This window comes from Pyrus communis, chromosome 3 (assembly GCF_041283825.1).
Source record: "Pyrus communis isolate YQ-2024b chromosome 3, ASM4128382v1, whole genome shotgun sequence".
In the NCBI taxonomy this organism is placed as follows: Eukaryota; Viridiplantae; Streptophyta; class Magnoliopsida; order Rosales; family Rosaceae; genus Pyrus; species Pyrus communis.
Window position 1 is genome coordinate 30,348,254 of NC_142567.1, and position 20,740 is coordinate 30,368,993.

Below are 20,740 nucleotides of genomic sequence, written 5' to 3' on the forward strand. Positions count from 1 at the left end.
TCGTCCAAAGGAGGATGAGGAAGAGAATTTGGAACCCGAAGTTCCTTACCTAAGTGCAATTGGGGCTTTATTGTACTTGGCTCAATGCACTAGACCTGACATCTCATTCGCTGTGAATCTTTTGGCAAGATACAGCAATGTGCCCACACGCAGGTACTGGAATGGTGTTAAATACATTTTTCGCTACCTCAAGGGTACTATAAATTTGGGCTTGTTTTATACCCACGAATCTTCGAGTGTTGCCGCCCCCTATGGTCTTTGGATTGATTCTCGCCTTGTTGGTTACGCAGATGCTGGATATCTGTCTGACCCACATAGAGCACGTTCTCAAACGGGCTATGTCTTTACCTTTAGAGACATCGCTATATCTTGAAGGTCTACCAAACAAACGCTAGTTGCGACTTCGTCAAACCATGCTGAGATTCTCGCCCTGCATGAAGCATCACGTGAGTGCTTTTGGCTGAGAGAAATTATGGGACACATTCGAAGCATTAGTGGTCTTACATCAGTCGTTGACCTTCCTATAACAATCTTTGAAGACAATGCAGCATGTATTGAGCAATTGAAGAAGGGATACATCAAGGGAGACAACACCAAGCACATAGTGCCGAAGTTCTTTTACTCACACTAGCAGCAGCAGCATCAGAACATTGAAGTCAAGAAAATCTGTTCTCAAGACAACCTGGCCAATCTCTTCACCAAGTCATTGCCCAAGTCTACATTTCAGAAGCTCATCCAAGGAATCAGTATGCGTAAATTATCTAAGTTGGATCGCTTCTAGTTATCTTATTTAGAAGTTATGTCTAACTCAGGGGGAGTATCTAGAACTATACTCACATGATCTTAATGTACTCTTTTTCCTATGTTTAGGAACATTTTTCCCACTGGGTTTTTGCTACCTAAAGAGGTTTTAATGAGGCACCCATCTTGGGATGATCGTACTCCATTGAGTTCACTATTTTCGTCCTGTTTGACGTTTGTTTTAAGACATTATGCATACTTATCACTTTTTTCCTTAGTTTATAGGTTTTTTCCCATGCCTTGGGTTTTACCATAGCGAGGTCTTGTGACAAATGCATACTTCAAATAAATTTGAGACTCGTGATCACCCGTTGTGCCGATGACTTCATCAACTATTCTACCTTATCTGCTGAAGATCTGATGCGATGGTTTGTTGAGTATTTACACACTCAAGGGGAAGTGTTGTAGTCATATTTAGAATTAGAATGTGATTGTGTAAATCCTAATAGATATGTGACTGTATCTTATATTCCTATTAGGAGTAGATTACTTATTAAATGTTGTAATCCTAAAGGGAAAGGTTTTTACCTATCCTACTACTATAAATAAAGGCACAATGGGGTGAATCAAACACACCTCACAATTAAATTACTCTATCTTCTCCCTTAATATTACCGGCCCCCTTTCTCTCTAAACCTTAGATTGTTCAATCAAATAGGCCTACAACAGGAAAAATATTATTATTTGAAATATTTAATAAATAATTAAAATGTAAAAAAAAATAAAAATAAAATCAGTCCCACCCCACCCCTACACCTGACCCCTTATCTCTGATTAACTTTTCATCCGTTCCTCCACCATCCTCACACCTCTTCTTCTTCTAATCAATCCTATCTTCCATAACCACCAAGAACACGCCTTTCTGTCACCATTAACCCTCGACACCACACCCTCACCCATAACCAAATCACATAAATTGAAACCCAACAATTCAAATCTGGCGTGGTTTGAAATTGAGAATTTTACGAATAAGCCGAAATCGAAAGCCTCCGTGGTTGAAATAAGGAACCTAAGTTGTCACATGGGAGAGAGAAACGGTGGGTGTGGTGGTGGATCAACGGAGGAAGTGGTGGCTCTACCATGGCGACAGCTATGAGGTGGGTCGGTTTTTCCTGTTCTTCTTATCCTTCAATTGCGAACCCATCTGGAACCAGATGGTGTCAGTTTTTTTTTTCTTTGAAACCCCACCTGTATACATTCCACTCCAGATTCGTCAATCTCTCCATCCCAGAAGCCAAATTTTTTTTTTTTAAGGTGTGAGGGTTGATCAAAGGGAGAAAAGGTGTGTGAATGGTAGATGAGCGGAGGAGGAATTGATTAGAGAGAAGAGGGGTGGGATGTGGGGGTAAGGTGTGGTTGATTATTATTATTTGTTTGATATTTTAATTATTTATTAAATATTTCAAATAATAATAATTTTTTTATATTTTATAACTTTTTATCCACATGGCGCAAAGTTGACATCCATCTCATTAAAAACTGGGTCTCATAGATGCCACATCATCACTTAACAGCTAATCTAACAGATTATGTAACGGATTGTATGAAATTACAACTAAATCATATTTGGTGTATGAAATTGTAATGTTTTAAAGATGATGTATGAGGTTGTAATTGCACTCATACTTGAGGGTGCAAAATGTAATTTACCCTTTTTTTATTGTCTGTTTTTTTGCTAACACACCCTGACCTGGATCGTCCACCTGAACTCCGAATTGAGCTGTGTTGACCGACACTTAGCGATGTGGAAAATTGTGAATAAATTAAAACCTAACAGTGACTAACAAAAAGAGCGCGCATATGAGCGGGATTGAACTCATTTCACACGTGATGTTAGAGCATAAGTATAAGTACAATAAAAGTAAATAAATATTATACCAAAAGGAGAAACCTTCTATATGTCCTTGTTTGCCAGAAATCCTCGTCGTCACAGAAACTCTGCCATTAAATCCTAGAGGGGCGAAAAAACAAAGGTGAGTGGGCCGAAAAATAAATTTTTGTAAAACCTTTTCAAAAATGTATAATCCTTCATTATAAAACAAGTATTAGGTTTCAACATATCATACCACGTATAGTACAAAAATAATTACCGTAAAAAATACGGTAAATCACAATATCTCTCATAAAAGAACATATAATTTCGGATAATCATTGGCACTTGCTGACAGACGAGTTCATGCAGAGGTATTCAGACATGAACAGGACTGAGTGTGATAGTGGCCTACACTTTAGTACTAAAATCGTGTGAACACTGGCTCTATGCGCATAACATATGAGTCCTAATTGCCTATAGCGATCTAGGACATGACTAAGACATACAATGGCTCCAAGGTGAGCGTATCATGCGATATGAACATACACGTGAAGATTGGCCCTGGATTAGGACGAGTACAAACACTAGTGTAGCATGCATGATGAATAGTTAACATAAGTATGATCATGCCATGGTAATTTCATAATTCTCACCATCTATTATAACAATACTTCTGCACATGTAAGAGAGGAAGAGAGCATCCTAAAAAGAGGCTTAGCTGTGGCCGGAGTTTGGTTGGAAAATGGCCTGGAAGTCGCAGTTTCCTTCCTCGAAAAAATTGGGGAATCGCTTCCTGAGTGGTATATGCACTAATCGCCACCAAAACTCACATGTAAGCTCGAAATCAAATACGAAAACGAGGATGAGTGATGTGAGTCCTTACCAAAGTTGGAAGCATGAAATTTGTTAGATAAATCTTCGGAGAGACGATGAACAGTGGCAACAACCATCGTTTCATTAAGGACCTGGGTGTCCTAAGTATTTAAGGTTGAGGGTCATGGTGGTTATGTGGTCTGAGAACTCGTTGGAGTGGCTAGTTGTGTCTGTGCTTAGAGAGATGAGGGATTAGAGTTGAGAGGGAAGTGAGAGTTTAAGGGGAAATAAGAGAGTGAGATGAGATAAAGAGAGAGTCCCCAAGAGCATAGGTGGAGAGACATGGGGAAGAGAAGGAGAATGAGAAGTGGGGTGTGGACCCCACTAGATAAAAATCTAAATAATATATTAAAATAATTGAAGAGGAAAAAAATTTGAAATAGTAATTTTACTAGAATACCCTTCAACTTCCTAATTCTACACAATCTTCATCGTAACTCCGATTTCAATTCCGCTTGCACCCACGTGTTTGTATCATTGACTACTTCAAAAATATGTGTGTGCCTTTGGGTCAAGCCCAAACAATAATTAATTAGGTACGTGATGTAGACAGGCTTACTTGCAGGTGTTTACCTTTTAGGTTTTATAGGGGGTTTGGTTCTAAAAGTTTCCCACACTTTATAAGACTTTGTTATTCTTACAAAGTGATTGGAGAAATGGATCAAGAAGAGCAAAATTGGGCCTAAACCTTGAGTTTAGGCTTTGGAGTGTAATAATATTAATATATTTTAATAATTAATTATCAAAAGATGAACCTTGAACCTTGGGGCTCTTGGGCTTAAGCTCTAATAATTAAATATAATACTTAATTATCTTTTAATTTTAGATTTAATTATTTAATTTTTAAATCAACAAACTCATCCTTTGGAATGAAGTCTGAAGACAACAGAAGAACGCCAAGAGCTATGCACCCATATAAGCAGATACCTCCCAAAAGATGCATTCATATTCATACCTGTTGCAAACAGACATATGTGTATTATATATACATCCATTTGCATGACATTTAGACATAGACAAAACGAATTCTCCTTTTGAAATACCAAAACCTTCTCGTTGAGAGAACCACAAAGATATTTGCCAGAAACCAAGGTTTCCAGTGTCGGAATCTTGGTTTGATCGTTGAATTTTGGTAGAGAAGACGTTCATTGAATTACAAGCACTAAGACCGAATACTATTTTAAGGACATTGCAATATGCAAGCCTCGATCTTCAGTTTATCTTATTAAATATTAGTTTTGTTTTGTACATACTGTGCTAAATTATTAATTTAAATTTTTTATTTTTTAACATATTCGAATTTATTTCTATATATAAATCTATTGTTGATCGTTGATAAATATTCAACACACCATACACTTACACATGCTTCGTCTCGTTGATATCGTCCTTAAACTAATAATTCTTCTCATCAAATTACAATGAAATTAGATGTTTGGATAACATGCCGGTAAGTTTTGTAGGTGACTAACATCTACACATTATTGATGACTTCAAACTGTAAAATAATTAAACCAATATGCATGAGTGGTTTACTATGTATGTATACATGTGTAATGATCTGCTGAAGCACTGAATCTTACTGTACGTACAAGCATATTTTGAGCCTCTGGGCTAACTTGTCTTGCAAATACACATGGCACTTACCTTCCGCATGCAAGTGGCTTTCTTTTATTAAAATATGCTCAAATCCATCATTTGCAACTTGCAAACTAGGTCTGATCAACGACTGAGAAAAATATATGGCAAGTTAAAGAACCCTTATCCTTTTAGGGGCGTGTTTGTTTGCACTTACTAAATATCATTGGATTGGACTGGCTTACTAAGAATATTAATTCCATGTTTGGTGCGAGCCAGGATTGTGTTTAATGGGACTACGTCGGACTCATGCCGACTAAACTCTTCACTAACCGGTTTTAGCGAGACCGCCCAAAAAGGATGGGATTGCTAAGACCATCGCTTCGCTTCGTCTGCTTGGTCTTCGTCTTCCTCAACTCACTTTGTCTTTGTCTTCCTCAACTTGCTTCTTCTTCCAGATCCCGCACCAACCGTCGCACCCTACTTGAGTTTGCCAAGAGCTTCGCCAGGAAGATGCGCCAGCAAGTTTGTCTCTTTTTATTCTGCAAGATCGATTGACGTTGATTTGGAGAGGTCGATTGAAATGAATTTGCAGATCCGACGATCCGACGAAGCATCTGCAAATTGAAAAAAAAAATTTGGGGATTTTTCTGGGTTTGATTTGAAGAGAAAGTAAGTAAATTAAAAGAAGAGAAATATAGGTTTGAATTCAAGAGAAAGCAAATGCAAAGAAGAAAAAATGTGGGTTTTATTTTTTCTGGTTTGAGTTTTATTGGGAGCGAATCTGAGCTTGAAGAACCAAAGCAAATGAACGAAGAAAAGAGAGAGACGGGGGGAGAGAGAGAGAGTCAAATAAAAATAGTTGTATTTTGTTTTTTTTTTTTTAAGATAAAAAAGGTGTATTAATAATAGTCAAATGAATTAATGAATGACAAAAGAAGTATTTGAACTCTAAACACTCCACTGTTCTTATCCAGCTTAGTCTAAGCTAAATCAGTCTAACTTAGTCCCAAAAGTTAGTTCAATCCGAGATAGTCCGGTACAACAAACGCATCCTGAATCATGTATGTTTCTTTCATTGGCAAGAAAATTTGGTTTTTATATTTTTATTGAGTCTCACTCTAATCCAATATTATTAATTTTAATAATATCTTTAATATAAAAAGAAATTAAAATAGAACAATAATGTAGTTCTAATCTAAGCAAACATCAAATTGGTAACAATACTGTTTTAATTATCCTACTTCTTAGTCCGACGTTGCACCAAACGCTTCACTAAGCTAGTCCAGCTTAGTCTAGTCTAAGCCAGTCCAGTTTAGTCCCTGCAGCTAGTCCAGTTCGAGACAGTCCGATGCAACAAACACACCCTTACAGATTAATTCTAGACACACACACACATATTTTTCAGTAGCTGTCCTCCTCATCATCACCTAAATTGAAGCTGTAAGTTGTGTGTGTATATGTGTGTCTCTGTGTGTGTGTGTGTGTGTGTGTGTGTGAGCGCGTGCGTGCGTGTCCGTGTGTGTGTGTAAATATGATGCATCAGATGTCGAAAGCTCTAACTTGAGGCTAGAGTCCTTTCGTCATATACATTAATATGATTAAGATCCTTCAATTTGTTTTAATCCTTATTTTCCTCTCTGATCTGTTTCTTTTCTGTCCCGTGTTTTCCAATTTCCATCCGCATTATGTGTGTGTGTGTGTGTGTATTATATTCGATCGATCATATGTGCATGGTTTGAGAAGCTTCTATTGCCTTGCCTTGCGTGTTGAGTGCAGAAGGTGTTTTGCAGCCAAGGATGACTTGCCAATCTACTCCTACACCAACGTCGTTCTCGGTCTCTCTTCTATATTTCCAGGCCTTCATGTGACGATGCATGTATGTGTGTGTGTGTGTATGTATTATATATTAGCTAATTGATAAGCTTATATATATATATATATATTTTATATGAAATTCACTTGTCTTTTCTTAGTTAGTTCCTTATATTTTTGAGTTATTTACTTTGTTTTTGTGTTTTGTAGGATTTGTCAAGCAAAGAAAAGAAAAATAGCACAAATGAGATTTTAAGTAATAAATTCGTCAAAATTGCCTGTGCAGGTCAGCTGACTTTGGAAGCAAGTTGCGGACAACTTAGAATGAATTAGAGAATGATCCTTATATGCTTGGAAAGTTACGGATGTCTATTTCTAGAGCATTTCACGGATTACTAATATCATTTTTCTAGAAGAAGTTATGGCCATTTTAACACCGAAAGGTTCCCAAGAGGCTGAACAGTTTGTAACTGACAAGAAAGCATTGAAAGCAATAAATCCAATAAAACTAGCAGTCAAAACTGATGCAGCCAAGAACAAACTAGCTGACACCTATTCAAATATCAGAGGAAATGGAATTAAAGATGAGGATTAAGAGGGAGTAATTGGCATAAAGGCTACCCAAGGAGTTACAATTGTTTTACCATTTCCTTTCATTTATTGTCATCACTAAATGGCTATTAGTGGGTGAGTTAAGGAGAAGAAAATGTTGCAACAAGAATTGGTTTAAAAGTAGTGTTGGGGAAGGAAGGAAAGAGGAAGCCTCAGTCGATTTCTTTCAGTTCTATTTTCTCAAACTCATGTCTATCTTTTGTTTTAACTTAAGGATTGTGTAAATAAATTTTTAGTAGTTAGGGGCTATTTGAAGCCCCGAATATGATTGCAAGTTTGTTATGACATTTCGTTTGAATTACTTTTATGATTGGATGAAAATTGGTTAACTACTTGTCTCATTGATGAATTCTTTATGTGTTTTCTACGGATGCATACTTAGTAAGCATATCTAGGATTCTAATGCTATGAATATGTGTGTGCCTACCCTTGTCAAATGAGGACCTATATATGTTCTAGAGTAGTACTTGTTAATTGCGATTAACTTGTGAACCAATTTCTAGGATAAGTAAGACAATGCCAGTACTTATGATGCCTTGTGATGACTCAAACTCTTTTTGTTATTAATGATTTCTATTTGTTAAATCTATGAACACGCCATTCTAGATTGCATGTTAGAGACTACGTTAAGTTGAAAACGCCATTCTCTTAACATACTACATAAGAAAGAGTAATAGGTTGAGTTCTAACATTGAGCCAACTTGAGCATCTTCATCTGAAAATAGAAGGAATTTGAATGAAACATAACATGTTTGCATGATTATTTGGTGGTGGATTAGCAATTCCCCTAACTCGTTTTTCTTAATTTGCGAACTACTTAAAATCTGTTTTTGTTCGATTTAATTTAAATAGCAAATCAACTTCAAAAATCCCAAAAATTTGTATGAGTGTAGCTCTATGTGTCTAGTATTTTCATATAAAATTTGGTAGACTTTAGATAAGTGTAAGTCGGTCTAATAATTATTTTTCGGTGGCTGGTCAGTAGGGACAACAACCCAGTTTTTGTGACATTTTACGTAGTTAGATAAAACAATCTTCTGCGGGAAAGACCCTTATTTTCATATGCTACAATTGACAAATCTTAGCGTTAATAAAGAAAATCAATAGGACATCAGTGTGCTGCTTTGTGGTGTGCTTTTAATCCTATCACTAATTCCGTGCATGCTTGTTTATTATATATAGAGCTAATTATAGATTAGCCACTACTAGCTAGTGATTAACTAGAACCTAAGTGCTGCTGAGGTTAATTGGCAAGTTGTCTTTGGCTACACGATGTTTCTTTCTGCTCCTCATGCCAGGCCCTTGGGGATATCGTCAAAATATTAAGCTAGCAGCTAAGCTTAATTAGCCTTAAAGTTAAACAGGTACGTACACACGTACAATACATTATTAAGCCTTCAAGTCCTTTAATTAATTAGTACTACGTACTTTCTAAATTCTGAGATTTCATCATTTGCAATATCTCTTTTTTCAATTATACATTACATATATTTACATATATATTAGGTGATTCACTTTTATTAATATTCCTTAATTAAATTAAACAATAAAACTAATTCGGATCCCAAACACTGCACATATACTGATAACAGAGGCTGGCTAGCTCGAATCCAACAAAGACTATATATATATATATAATAAGGGAAAACCTAAACAGAAATTACCTTACGGGCCTAGAGACCCCTCATTCACACATCTTGAAATTGGATAGGATCTGTGGGTGGGTGCCCCACTGAAACTGGTTGATAGAAACAGATCATTCATGTTTCATGACCAGCTTTGGATTGTATAAAAACAACCAAATAATTGACCTCAACGTTGAAAGAAAAAAAAAAAAAAAAGGGAAGAAGCAAAGTTTGCAACACTGTCGGCAGTTTCTTCGATCAGTAGAAATGACATTATGCACATGTGTTCTATGGTTCAAGGCTACACTCCTTCACATTGTTACCTAGCTATTTTTTTTTTTTTTTTTTTTGAAACCAAGAAACCATAGCATAAAAGGCCTACAGAGAGGCAAACATAATAACAAGACCAAGCAGTGTCAAGGGATAAACCACAACGACCCCTCCACCAAGTAGAGGCGTCATCCCCATCACCACCATAACCCCATTAATGAGGGCAAGGTAATCCGTCATTGTTCAATACATAGACCAACGAAGATGGGGGTCTAACGACCCAAACGACATCACTCATCTCCGAAAAACCAATCGATGCAATCTTGTGAGCCACGCCATTAGCAGACCGTGGCACCCAAGACCATCGGCAATCAATGAAATCCCCCCCCAACTGTTTAACCCGAGCCAGCACCGGGTATGCCTCCCAACTACCCATAGACAGCGAGCTAGAAAGACATTTAATCGCATCCAAGGAGTCTGATTCCAGAATTACATACCTTACACCCAACTCTGCACCAAGCATGCACCCTTGCAACAACGCATAAGCCTCCGCTGCTGCAGCAGAAGGAGCAGTAATAGGATGCCGCGCAGCAGCCACGAACTTACTCTCCATGTCCCTCACAATCAAACCAACAAAACCCATCTTTGAAGCCTTGGACCAGCTAGCATCCACATTAATCTTCACATAAGGGTAGGCCGGAGCACACCATCTCATAACCTGCAAGTTACCTAGCTATTAGTATCACTCTATGGTGTGTAATGTATGGAGGGTGTGTAGTGGCATGTCCTTCCTCACGGTGGCGCCTCTTGGCACATGCTCTGCCTATTCTTTGTGACACTGGTGTAGCTTTTTGGTTGTAATATGGGTAATTCTATGGTACCCAAGAAAAAGTAAGAAGAGGATGTTAGTACCCTTTGTTTTAATAAGATTACTTTACAATTGTTAAAGCTTAATATGTTATTAAGAATGATATTGTTTATCATACAATCAACGCTGATTGTTACACTGTGAATGTCTTGTTACAGTATAGACGCAAGTTATGTTAGTAGATGTCATGAAGCTACCCATTACCGTTATTCACTTTTGTGCTCTCTACCTTCACATTTAATAATGTTATAAACATGACGTCAACATTCAATATATGAATTATAAGATAGGTAAGGTTACATATATATAACAATGATAACGTTATATATGTATAATTAATTACACATAATGACATGGATATTACCATAACAAGATTAGTTTTTTCATTTTAGGCGTTATGTTACAACATTAATATTCACCGTTGAATCATTCCATACTCCTTCAAGTGCAGAGAGTTTAGTCACCTAACTATTGGGATCAAAGGATGGCTGGCTAATCCATACTCTTTGATATATCATGACATCAAAATCAAGGTAGCTTATCAGTAAACAATTCATCGTTTTTGGGGGTCAACATCGTAAGTTGCAAAGGAAGTTTCTTTGGTCCATTGATTGGTGTGTTGGCTTTGTTTGATTTTCAGCCTATTGATTAACTGGTCTATGTTGGCGTAGTTTGCAAACATAAAACACTAGGATTAGATGGGATGCGATGGGACCAAATGAAATGAAGGCCAAGATCTATATTTAATTAGACGATTGTGAATGAGTTATGACTGTGGAAAGAGAAGGGAAGGGAAGGTCAATTGGTCATGGTTGGTGTTGCAGTTGGCCTGGGGAGCTCAAATGGCAAGAGCCAAAAGGCTCATATATTACAGATTATTCATGCAAAGAGATCCTGAAGTCCTATTTGAAATGGTGTGCATTTTCTCACCACACTCAAGTGGTGGTAATGATCACCACCCTAATTATTACAGTTGGATGAGTTTAAATTTTGAGATTTGTGTTTATCCACTACGAAAATCTCGAAATTTAAACTCATCTAAATGTGATAAATAGAGTAGTGAACATCATCATCACGTGAGAGTGGTGAGCACAAACATTCCCATTTGAAATGGAACGGGACCCGCTTCAACTACCACTACCAGCCATTGCTTTCTCTCATTGTTGTTATGTTGTTTCTTATCTTTCATATACTTTGTCAAGAAGCAAAATTCCAAGATTGATTACCTGGCTGGCAGTAAGTACCTGAATAACATATCAAGTAAATGTTGTAATTAAGATGATGCTTGAAATCTGAAATGGTTTTAGTCTCGCTCGCAGCTGCAGAGACAAAAATTCTTCCATCAACATTCAAAAGCTCGTGAGACTTCTTCTCCCTTCCCATTCCCCCAAACCACTCTTTTATATTTTACTTGTTTTGGTTTCCTTGGCTAATAGCTGAAGGAAATATAAAGTTGGGGGCTGCCATGCCATGGAGATGGACGAAAATACTTGACCTCGTGCTGGTTTTCTCTGAGGCTTCTCAGATATTGGATATCCGGGATTCCGTCCATCTTTCGTTTACTGCGTTATAGACAGCTCGCATTAGCAAAGAATAGGATCCTCTATATATTATATATACGCATAGATTTCTGCACTTTTTTCATATACTACTAATACTCCTCCTTTTCATCTGTATATCAAAGATTATTTCCTAGTTCACGGAAGACAAGTACTGGCCAGAAAGAAGACGGCCCTAGCAACAATGTTTGGTTGCACTTGCACGACAGAGATATTTGATTCAACAGAGAGTGCGTACGTATAATTAAAAAGAGGGGAATGAGGAAAGTCATGGCATCAAGAGACCCTTCCCACCACTCTCTTTCTGAAACAATTCATTCCTTACTAGGACTGAAGTCACATCTCACTTCCACCTGGGTTCAGTCTGTTTGTGATATAATAACAAACCTACCTCCTCACTGTCCTCAACCTCAAGGACAGCCCACCGACTTAACAACAACAAATCTCGAGACAGACACGTCTTCAGACGCTGCCTCAAAAATTAGAGGTAAATCCTTTCATGTCTTTCTGCATATGTTTTATTCTGATGTCCTCCGTGTGAGACTATCTACCATTCTCTTCATCGACCGCCGCCTATACACTTTCTTATTCCCCTCCTGTCAACAGATGAACTTGCTATCTTGACTGCCCACATGAATGAATTTAACAAACGGAGAAGGCAGGTTCTAAATGAATTTCTAAATTTGAAAGGTTAGTCATCCTCAACTGAAAACTATTGTGTTTACCATCCTATAATGAAAAAAGAAAGAGTGCTTTTACTAAATGTTCTCAAGTAATGTATCCAAACAGACCAAAGAATTTAAAATACTTAGCTGCACATATCTGTTGCAAACTTGCAGTTGACCCAAACCAATTTAAATTGCAGAAGTATGCTAAGCATATTTGTCATTGCAGGTAATATTAGAGTGCTTTGTCGTATAAGACCCATTGCAATAGGGGAGAACTTCGGCCACCTTAGGCCTGTTGTAGCATTGGATTCAAGTGATGTTCTTCTAAGACTTACTGACAATAAGAATAAAACTTACAGTTTCGACAATGTTTTCCGCCCCGGCTCATCACAAGGTGCTTGAGTACATGAAAACTTTTTGGTTGTAAATTTGGCCACTCTGTATTGTTGCAACTCCAATCCAAAGATGACTTACACAGAAGGCTATGAATATATGATTGACAATTTGATTACCGAAAATTTCAGACGAAGTCTTTTCAGAAGTTGAGCCAGTCATCAAATCCGCACTTGACGGCTACAATGCATGCATATTTGCATATGGACAGACAGGCACAGGGAAAACCTTCACCATGGTGAGGAATCAAGCCAAAAATCTTATGGAATTTGTAGGCATACTATACAAATTACAATACATGCTAAGAATCTTGCAAAACAAGTAAAATCATGACATGGCCAACTAAGAAAGCCATGCCATCCCAGTGATATCAAACCGCTGAAAATTCAGTAGCCCAAAATTCTCAATGGCATTCCTTGATTTGCCTCTCTAGTTTTTCTTAAATGTGGTATATATATAATAATTCTGACTCTACTTTTTCGGATCTAAAATTCGTAGGAAGGAACTCCAGAATTTCCCGGAGTGGTGCCCCGTGCAATTGAAGCGCTGTTTAGGCAAGCAGTTGATAGCAACCATGTGTTTCTATTCAGTTTCAGTATGCTTGAGATTTACATGGGAAATCTCAGAGACCTGCTAATTCCTCAACCAACAAAGGCAATGGATCCTCTGCCTCCCTGGTAATGCTAACAATACCAACTAATGCTCATTTATCATAAGTTATACCACTTTCCTCTTTCAAGAAAAGACGAACAGAATTTTTATTAATGCTAACAAAAAAACAACTTTTCGGACAAGGAGACCACACAGAAAACATACAGGAAACAAAGTGGGAATGGACAGGCCTACCAAATGTAACCAAACTAAAAATAATACTTGGATTCCCTTGCACTCTTTAACTAATCTGCATTAACACATCGCAGTCTGCAGCCTTACAATCTAGAGGAATATCAGAGAGATATCCATAAAGATGACCAAAATCTGATCTTTTCTCAATGTTCCTCCTCTCTATAGTCCATTTAAGCCTTCAGAGTGATTCTCTAGTAGGTATCCTATTTCTGGTTGTAGGAGGCCGTGAGTTCGAAACCTCCAATAACCATTCCCCACTTATCTGTTGACTTGCAAGGTACATGATGGAGCTTGCAAGGTGCACGATGGAGCTGCACCTATATGTTTCTCCATATCTGCAATTGTCTCCCTCTCCAAGTCTACATGAGAGGGAAGTTAGCTTGTTATACATTGTTGGCCCATTCTTAAGTGCGTAAGCCTTTCGTGTATGGTGGTCGCTTAAAAAAATAACATAGGTGAAGATGATTAATATGTTCTCGTACCAACTTTTTATAACTTATACCTCCTGTAACATTCTAGAGAGTACAAATTTGACCAAGTTCAATGAACTTAGTTTGACCTCTTTCTTCACTATGTTGGAGGAGGGTGAGGAATTCCATACCCGCCATATCATGTCTGAAAATATGACTGCATCAAATAATTAGTCCCAAGTCTATATGCTTGAAGTAGCACAATTCTTTATTAGTCGAAGAATTTCAAAGCAAAAGTGGGAGAAGAAAAAATTTCAGAGGCAGCACTAACTGTCAGGTATAGCTAATTCCCGTCAAGAGGAGGAAACGATGGAAGCTAATTTCACTCAATTAAACCTCTCATGGTCTCTTAAATACATGTAAAATTTACTGGGTTAAGTTCGATTTGTTAGCAGTGCTAAACATTGCCTCATGTAGTAATCCTACTTTTACTTCAACAGCCTATCAATCCAATCAGATCCAAATGGTGGGATTGAAATTGAAAACCTTGTGGCTATTCAAGTGAGTGACTTCAACCAAGCTTTGAAACTATATAAACTAGGGTGCCGGTTCAGGTCAACTGCATCAACAAATTGTAACAGTACTTCCAGCAGATCACACTGGTAACCACTTTCTATAATAAGAAACTTGCTGACTTAGTATGTCTTCAGCTCTGGTTACTGGTTTTGGAACTTGGTATGTAGAAACAATACTATTATGTTTCTAAAACTTTATGTTCCTGTTTTGGTAGCTTGATTCGCATATCAATCACATGTAGTGGAGCACCTGAGAGGCGACGGGAAACAAATAAAGTTTGGTTTGTTGATCTTGGAGGAAGTGAGCGTTTGTTGAAAACAAAGGCATGGGGTAGAAGACTAGAAGAAGGAAAGGCCATTAACTTGTCACTTTCCTCTCTTGGAGATGTCATCAGTGCCCTTCAAAATAGAAAAAACCATGTACCTTATAGGTAACAGAAATACAATTAATCATTGTTCATTGATCCCTACTACTTGGGGTCGGTAGCAGATGTCCCTTTGCGTTATTTTTTTATTGAAGCCATACCCTCCAACTTGATTGAGAAATTAAATCTCTCAAATATCACTCTTGGTGTGATTAAGATACTAACAAATTTTCTACTTTTCATCTTCTTTTTATGTAACAACTAATATGAAATAACAACTCAGCAGTTAAGATTTACTTGTCTTGTATGGCTAATTAGTAATTACTAAATCTGCTGCAACATTATGAACTCATCCCTAAATGATAACTGATTCATTTTTCACTAATGACAGGAATAGCAAGCTGACGCAGGTTCTTAAGGATTCCCTTGGTAATACCTTTTACCTTACCGGACTCCAGTGTCATCCTTATTTGTAATGACCAAGAGACAAGAACATGCCCTACTTATTTATGAAAAAAAGATTGTGCCCTACTCCAAATTTTACTACGATATTGTTCTGCCACCACTAACAAGTCTCTTGGAGTAAACTATATGCATACAACAAATAGTTATATCCATCATGGAAACTATTTTAAGAAAAAGCCACCGCCAGAGATGGCAAGAATTTCATTTTCAGATATACATAACATTTTTATGCATGCTTCACATATAAATTATTTCTACTTTTTATAGTTATATCAGCACGGTTTAACTATTGATTTATTTTATTCTCAGGGCAGGACTCAAAAACTCTAATGCTTGTCCATATCAGTCCTAATGAAGAAGATCTCTGTGAAACAGTGTGTTCTTTGAATTTTGCGACAAGGGTGAGAAGCGTTCATCTAGGGAAAACAGATTCGACTGTAAGTAAATGTGACAATCTGTTCTCTATAAAACAATTAGATAGTTTAGTAATCCTTGGTAAAGAGAGATTAAATATGACAAAGTAAACATTTAAATCATAACTAAGCATATTGGTTGTGAGGATTCATTTGATAAATGAATTAATCATTTCAACCAAAAACTAGAAGAAAAAGAATTAACCATATCCACATGGATACTCAAAACAGAGACACAACACAACAAAACCTAACCAGTTTTCTGAATTACCTGGTTACTTTACTTCAAGAATTCAAGTGCCTTTTTGTTTCAATTATGAATTGTGAACTCTGGTGCCTTTATAATGACTGGGAAAAACTGAAATCAGGTAGAAAGGGAGAAGGAAGTTGCAATGATCGATCTGCAACAAAAGATTAAACTGATTGAAGCTGAGCGCCAAGAAGCTAGAACAAGTATCAAGAAGTTAACTGAGGAATTGGATAAATTAACAGGGACATCCCCATCTTTTGGCGAGCAACTGGATGCTTACCATTTATATAAATATAATGAACGGCCCCAACCTAATCTTGAAATTAGTAGGAACAAGACTAGAAATATTGCAGCAGCTCCATTATCGCAGGTACCAAGGTTTATGAGGCCTACTGTTTGCAGTCGAAGAAAATCTGGACTGGAGCACCTAACTTCTGAAGAAACAGTGAGAGTTCCTGTAAAAAGGAGAAGGCCAATGGACCATCATGCGAATTCTGTGAATTTCCCCTTAAAGGGTACTTCAGAAAGCAACTCAGAATGCAGTATTTCCAGAAATAGCTGTTTAGTGGCTTTGAAGATGAAAAGTAGTGCAGATTGTGAAACAGAATACAGTCAGGATCTATCAGAGTCTGATACTAAAGAGGTTGTGCTCCCAGGACAGGAAGCATCACCTAAACCCTATGTTGATAAGTGGCTACTCTTAAATAACAATGCAAATGTTACCAGGAGTCACTTTCACAGGAACAAATGGGTTCCAGCCATTCCTACCCCAGAGAAGACACATATATGTAATGGACAGAAAGAAACAGACAATTTGCAAGATAAGAAAGTTCATAATTACAAGTTTGCAACAAAACAGATTATCAACCACAACAAATTGGAGAAGCATGCTTGTGTGGAGGGATCTCAGAGGTCCGTGCAAGAAGTGGTTATTAATAAAACTCCGACAAATTTGAAGGATTATGACAGTATTTCCTCAAGATGTAACTATATAAAAGATAAACTCGATGGCATGCCAATGGAGAAACACATATGCAACACTACATATCCATCTGATATTTGGTGCAGCAGTTCTCATTTGAATCAAGATGATAATGGGGTCCACACTTCATCCACAACACAGGCACTACTTGGTGAAACAGAATGCTCAGACAGTTCCTTGTCAAGTGATAGTAATTGGTGCCAAATTTCTACTGCCAATTCAGCTTCTAGCGTTTTGGACTCAAGAAAAGAGTCTAGTATCTCAGTTTTGAGAATAGAACTAAAGTCATGCTGTCAACAATTGTGTACCGCAATATGTGCGGAAGATTGTGGAAAAGAAGACTCGGACACACTATTTAAGAGGTCTGCTAAAGGGATAAGACCTGGCCTAGGAAAAATGAGATGTCAAAGAGCTTTATTTATGGAAAATGCAACTCCAAAGAAACCAACCAAGCCACAACAACTCATAAAGTCACAAGAAGATGATATGAACTCAGGTAAGAAAGATACTTATGTAAATACAAACATGCTGATCTTGTTCAATCTTATTTACCAATATTTTCACCCAGCAGCTTTTTTTCTTTGGATATGTTCTGGTCTACGGCTTCACAAGTTTATCTTGCTCTATTTGTTTTTCAGGAATATGCCACCATCTTAAACAGAAAATTCAAATTTTGTGGATCAGTACTCTTCTAGGGTTAGGATTACGAAATTTGGGACTAGAGCAGGAATTCTTCCTTGGCTTAATGCTTTGAAGCAGCTGCAGTAGGTGACTATATATTCAAGTCTTCATATGCAAGTTCTGATGATTATCCTATGAAATAAAGCGATATTCCATTCATGTAAAAATGTGCATTGAAAATTCATATCACAAATGTGTACAAATTAAATAACTCAAATTATTTTTGTGAAGCACTTTCAGTTTCAAGTTCACTGATCAAACCTGATTGTCACTTGGCACGAAATTAAGACCACTGAACTAAGCAGATCTGATTTGTGACTCTCCTGAATCCCTGATGCAAGTTGTACTCCTGATGCACCATTGTACATCATTTTTATCTCTTTCTTTTCTTTGAAACACCAAACAGTGTATGTGATGCCTGGAAGAACTATTAGTAGGGTAGCATGAGGGTGAAGAGAAATAATATGTATGTTAGTGTAAACCCATCGGCAGCTCAAAAAGACAGAAGACAATACTTTGGAAAGAAAATACCTATTTGTTGATGAAAACATAGGTCCAGATACACTGATGTAGCAAACCTCCTCTGACATCCAACAAGAAAGTTCACAATCTCAAATCTGGGTTAACGTTGGAAGAAGTGGAGTATCAAACCCTGGCTAATGGCTATTCATCAAATTCAAGCAGCTCCTCACAATCATTTTGTAGATGTCCAGCCGGCTTCAACTGCATGAAAATCTTAAACAGGACTTCATATATCCTAGTGCACTCTGAATGTGATTTGTCTCCTGCCATGAATTCATGGACTCTGTTATTCACTTCTACTGAACTCCCTCCCGGCGCCTTCTTCACTCCTGTGTCCCTCATAATTTTTCTTAGCATCCCAGAATCATTCCACCTACCTAGAGCACCATATATGTTAGACAAAAGTGCATAGTTTCCACTGTTATGGGGCTCGAGCATTATAAGATGTTGTAAAGCATGCTGCCCAAGCTCAGCATGCCCATGTATATTAGAAGCGGCAAGAAGAGAACCCCATATAGCTGGATTTGCTTCGAAAGGCATCTGCTTAACCAGCTCGTGTGCCTCTTCAAGATAACCGGCGCGCCCAAGTAAATCGATCATGCAGCCATAGTGAACGATCTTGGGTTCAATCCCATACTTGGAGAACATGATGTTAAAATACCAATGGCCTAGTTCAACCAATCGACCATGGCAACAAGCAGAAAGGATGGCGATGAAAGTGATATGGTTAGGCTTGATTTGAGCCCTTTCCATTTGAGAAAACATTTGAAGGGCTTCTCTTGCAAGACCATGCAGAGCCAGTCCAGCAATCATGGTCGTCCAAGTTACGACAGTTTTGCACTTGGTATTTTCAAAAACCCGAAGGGCTTTCATGATGTTGCCTGACTTTGCATACATGTCGATAAGTGCATTGTTAAGAGAAACCAGCTTACGAAATCCATGCCTGTTAATGTAGTTATGGATCCACTCTCCCAAGTCAAGGGCACCTAAATGGGCACACGCAGAGAGTGCAGCTAACACTGCTATCTCATCAGGCTCAACATTCTCAACCTGCATTCTCTGGAAGACGGTGATGGCCTCGTGGGGGCGGTTCGTCTGGGCGTATCCGGCAATCAGGGCAGTCCAAGAAATCACGTTCCGAATGCTATGGGGCATAAGTTCAAACACATGGCGGGCACTGGCGAGGTCACCGAGCTTGGCATACCCCCCGATCATTGCGTTCCAGAGAGCGGCATCCCTGACAAAGAAAGCTCCATCAAACAGCGCGCGGGCGTGGGAAACGCATCCGCAGGAGGAATACATATGAACGAGGGCAGTGAGGACGTTGGCATCGGCGGCGAACCCAGTGGCAATGGCGTGGCAGTGAATCTGAGCGCCCAGTTGAAGTTGGAGCAAGCGGACAACGGCCTTGAGCACAAAGGAGAAGGAGTAGGAGTCAGGGCGCAAGGCGGCGAGTTGAATGGAGTTGAAAAGAGAGACGGCGCGGGAGGGGGAGGGGGAGAGAGCGTGAGCCTTGATCATGGTGTTGTAGAGATAAATAGTTGGCTGATGAGTGGCTGGGCAGTGGGCGAAGACGGAAGAGGCGTAATCTGAGAGGCCGAGAGAAGAGCAGGTGTCGATGAATCGGGCGAGGATAAGATTGTCGTGAACAAGGCTTCGGGGGACCATAAATCCATGAGCTTGCTGGATGTGTTTGGGGGTGGAGCACTGTCTCAGCAACCAAGAAACTCGATCAAACTGGAGCTGTAATCCTCTCCTCATTGTTCATCATCATTCGTCACATCACATGCTGGGTGATGATGCCGCTGCCACTGCCGCCACAGTGAGTAAAGTTTAAAAGTCGAGAGAAAGAATTTTTTGGGAAATACCATTGCACTTTCTTAATCTCGAAACAAAAATAGAATATTTTTAATACGCATGCGGCATGCACATACTATGCACAATAATAAAACAAAAATATAATTTTTTTTTTTTTTTCTCTACACTTTGAGATTATCAAATTGTCCTCGTATATGATGTGGTAAAAATCAACACACAAATTAAACCCTATAAATTATACAATCGTAGTACGAGTAAGCAGGGATCGTTTTATTCCGAGAATTAGAAGGCACACAATCAAGACAAATTAAACTTACAAAACTGAAAACTAAGTTAAACTAACAATAAAACAATGACTGGGGGGATTTTAGACGAATTTAATAAAAACAAAAGTAAATGACAGCAAGTAAATTAAGTTGTGAATGAAATATGGATGAAAGGATAGTTAAATGATTCTTCTCCACACATGAATCATATGCATACAAATTGATTTCCAATTATTCTTTCTATAAACTATGAATGACAATACCCCAAATTA

The 20,740-nt window shown here is 38.1% G+C and overlaps 2 protein-coding genes across 8 annotated transcripts; one reads left to right on the forward strand and one right to left on the reverse strand.

Moving 5' to 3' along the window:
- Nucleotides 1–11,455: 11,455 nt before the first annotated feature.
- Nucleotides 11,456–20,267, reverse strand: LOC137716365 (Pentatricopeptide repeat (PPR) superfamily protein). 3 transcript variants are annotated; one of them, XM_088691897.1, is made up of 5 exons: nt 18,394–20,267; nt 18,124–18,289; nt 16,480–16,654; nt 16,221–16,350; nt 11,456–11,817 (listed from the first exon to the last, which is right to left on the reverse strand). In XM_088691897.1, exon 1 carries the CDS (start codon nt 20,143–20,145, stop codon nt 18,526–18,528), a length of 1,620 nt encoding a protein of 539 aa, XP_088548023.1. In that variant the 5' UTR covers nt 20,146–20,267; the 3' UTR covers nt 11,456–11,817; nt 16,221–16,350; nt 16,480–16,654; nt 18,124–18,289; nt 18,394–18,525. The 3 variants fall into 3 exon arrangements, with proteins under 3 accessions (XP_088548023.1, XP_068311905.2, XP_088548024.1); XM_068455804.2 differs by lacking the exons at nt 16,221–16,350; nt 16,480–16,654; XM_088691898.1 differs by lacking the exons at nt 11,456–11,817; nt 16,221–16,350; nt 16,480–16,654 and having other exon boundaries at nt 18,124–18,280.
- Nucleotides 11,477–18,122, forward strand: LOC137716364 (P-loop containing nucleoside triphosphate hydrolases superfamily protein). 5 transcript variants are annotated; one of them, XM_088691893.1, is made up of 13 exons: nt 11,477–11,491; nt 11,563–11,614; nt 11,940–12,301; nt 12,421–12,504; nt 12,709–12,876; nt 13,007–13,113; nt 13,374–13,552; nt 14,632–14,793; nt 14,922–15,137; nt 15,463–15,500; nt 15,846–15,973; nt 16,318–17,677; nt 17,820–18,122. In XM_088691893.1, the coding sequence occupies exons 3-13, from the start codon at nt 12,073–12,075 to the stop codon at nt 17,933–17,935; spliced, it is 2,787 nt and encodes a 928-aa protein (XP_088548019.1). In that variant the 5' UTR covers nt 11,477–11,491; nt 11,563–11,614; nt 11,940–12,072; the 3' UTR covers nt 17,936–18,122. The 5 variants fall into 5 exon arrangements, with proteins under 5 accessions (XP_088548019.1, XP_088548018.1, XP_088548022.1 ...); XM_088691892.1 differs by having other exon boundaries at nt 11,489–11,614; XM_088691896.1 differs by lacking the exons at nt 14,632–14,793; nt 14,922–15,137 and having other exon boundaries at nt 11,489–11,614.
- Nucleotides 20,268–20,740: the final 473 nt, after the last annotated feature.

Coding starts and splice junctions, on each gene's coding strand:
- LOC137716364 (XM_088691893.1), top strand. CDS start 12,073: ATGAGGAAAGTCATGGCATCAAGAGACCCTTCCCACCACTCTCTTTCT. Junction 12,302..12,420: donor CGCTGCCTCAAAAATTAGAG/GTAAATCCTTTC, acceptor TCCTGTCAACAG/ATGAACTTGCTATCTTGACT. Junction 15,501..15,845: donor GGTTCTTAAGGATTCCCTTG/GTAATACCTTTT, acceptor TTTTATTCTCAG/GGCAGGACTCAAAAACTCTA.
- LOC137716365 (XM_068455804.2), bottom strand. CDS start 20,145: ATGAGGAGAGGATTACAGCTCCAGTTTGATCGAGTTTCTTGGTTGCTG.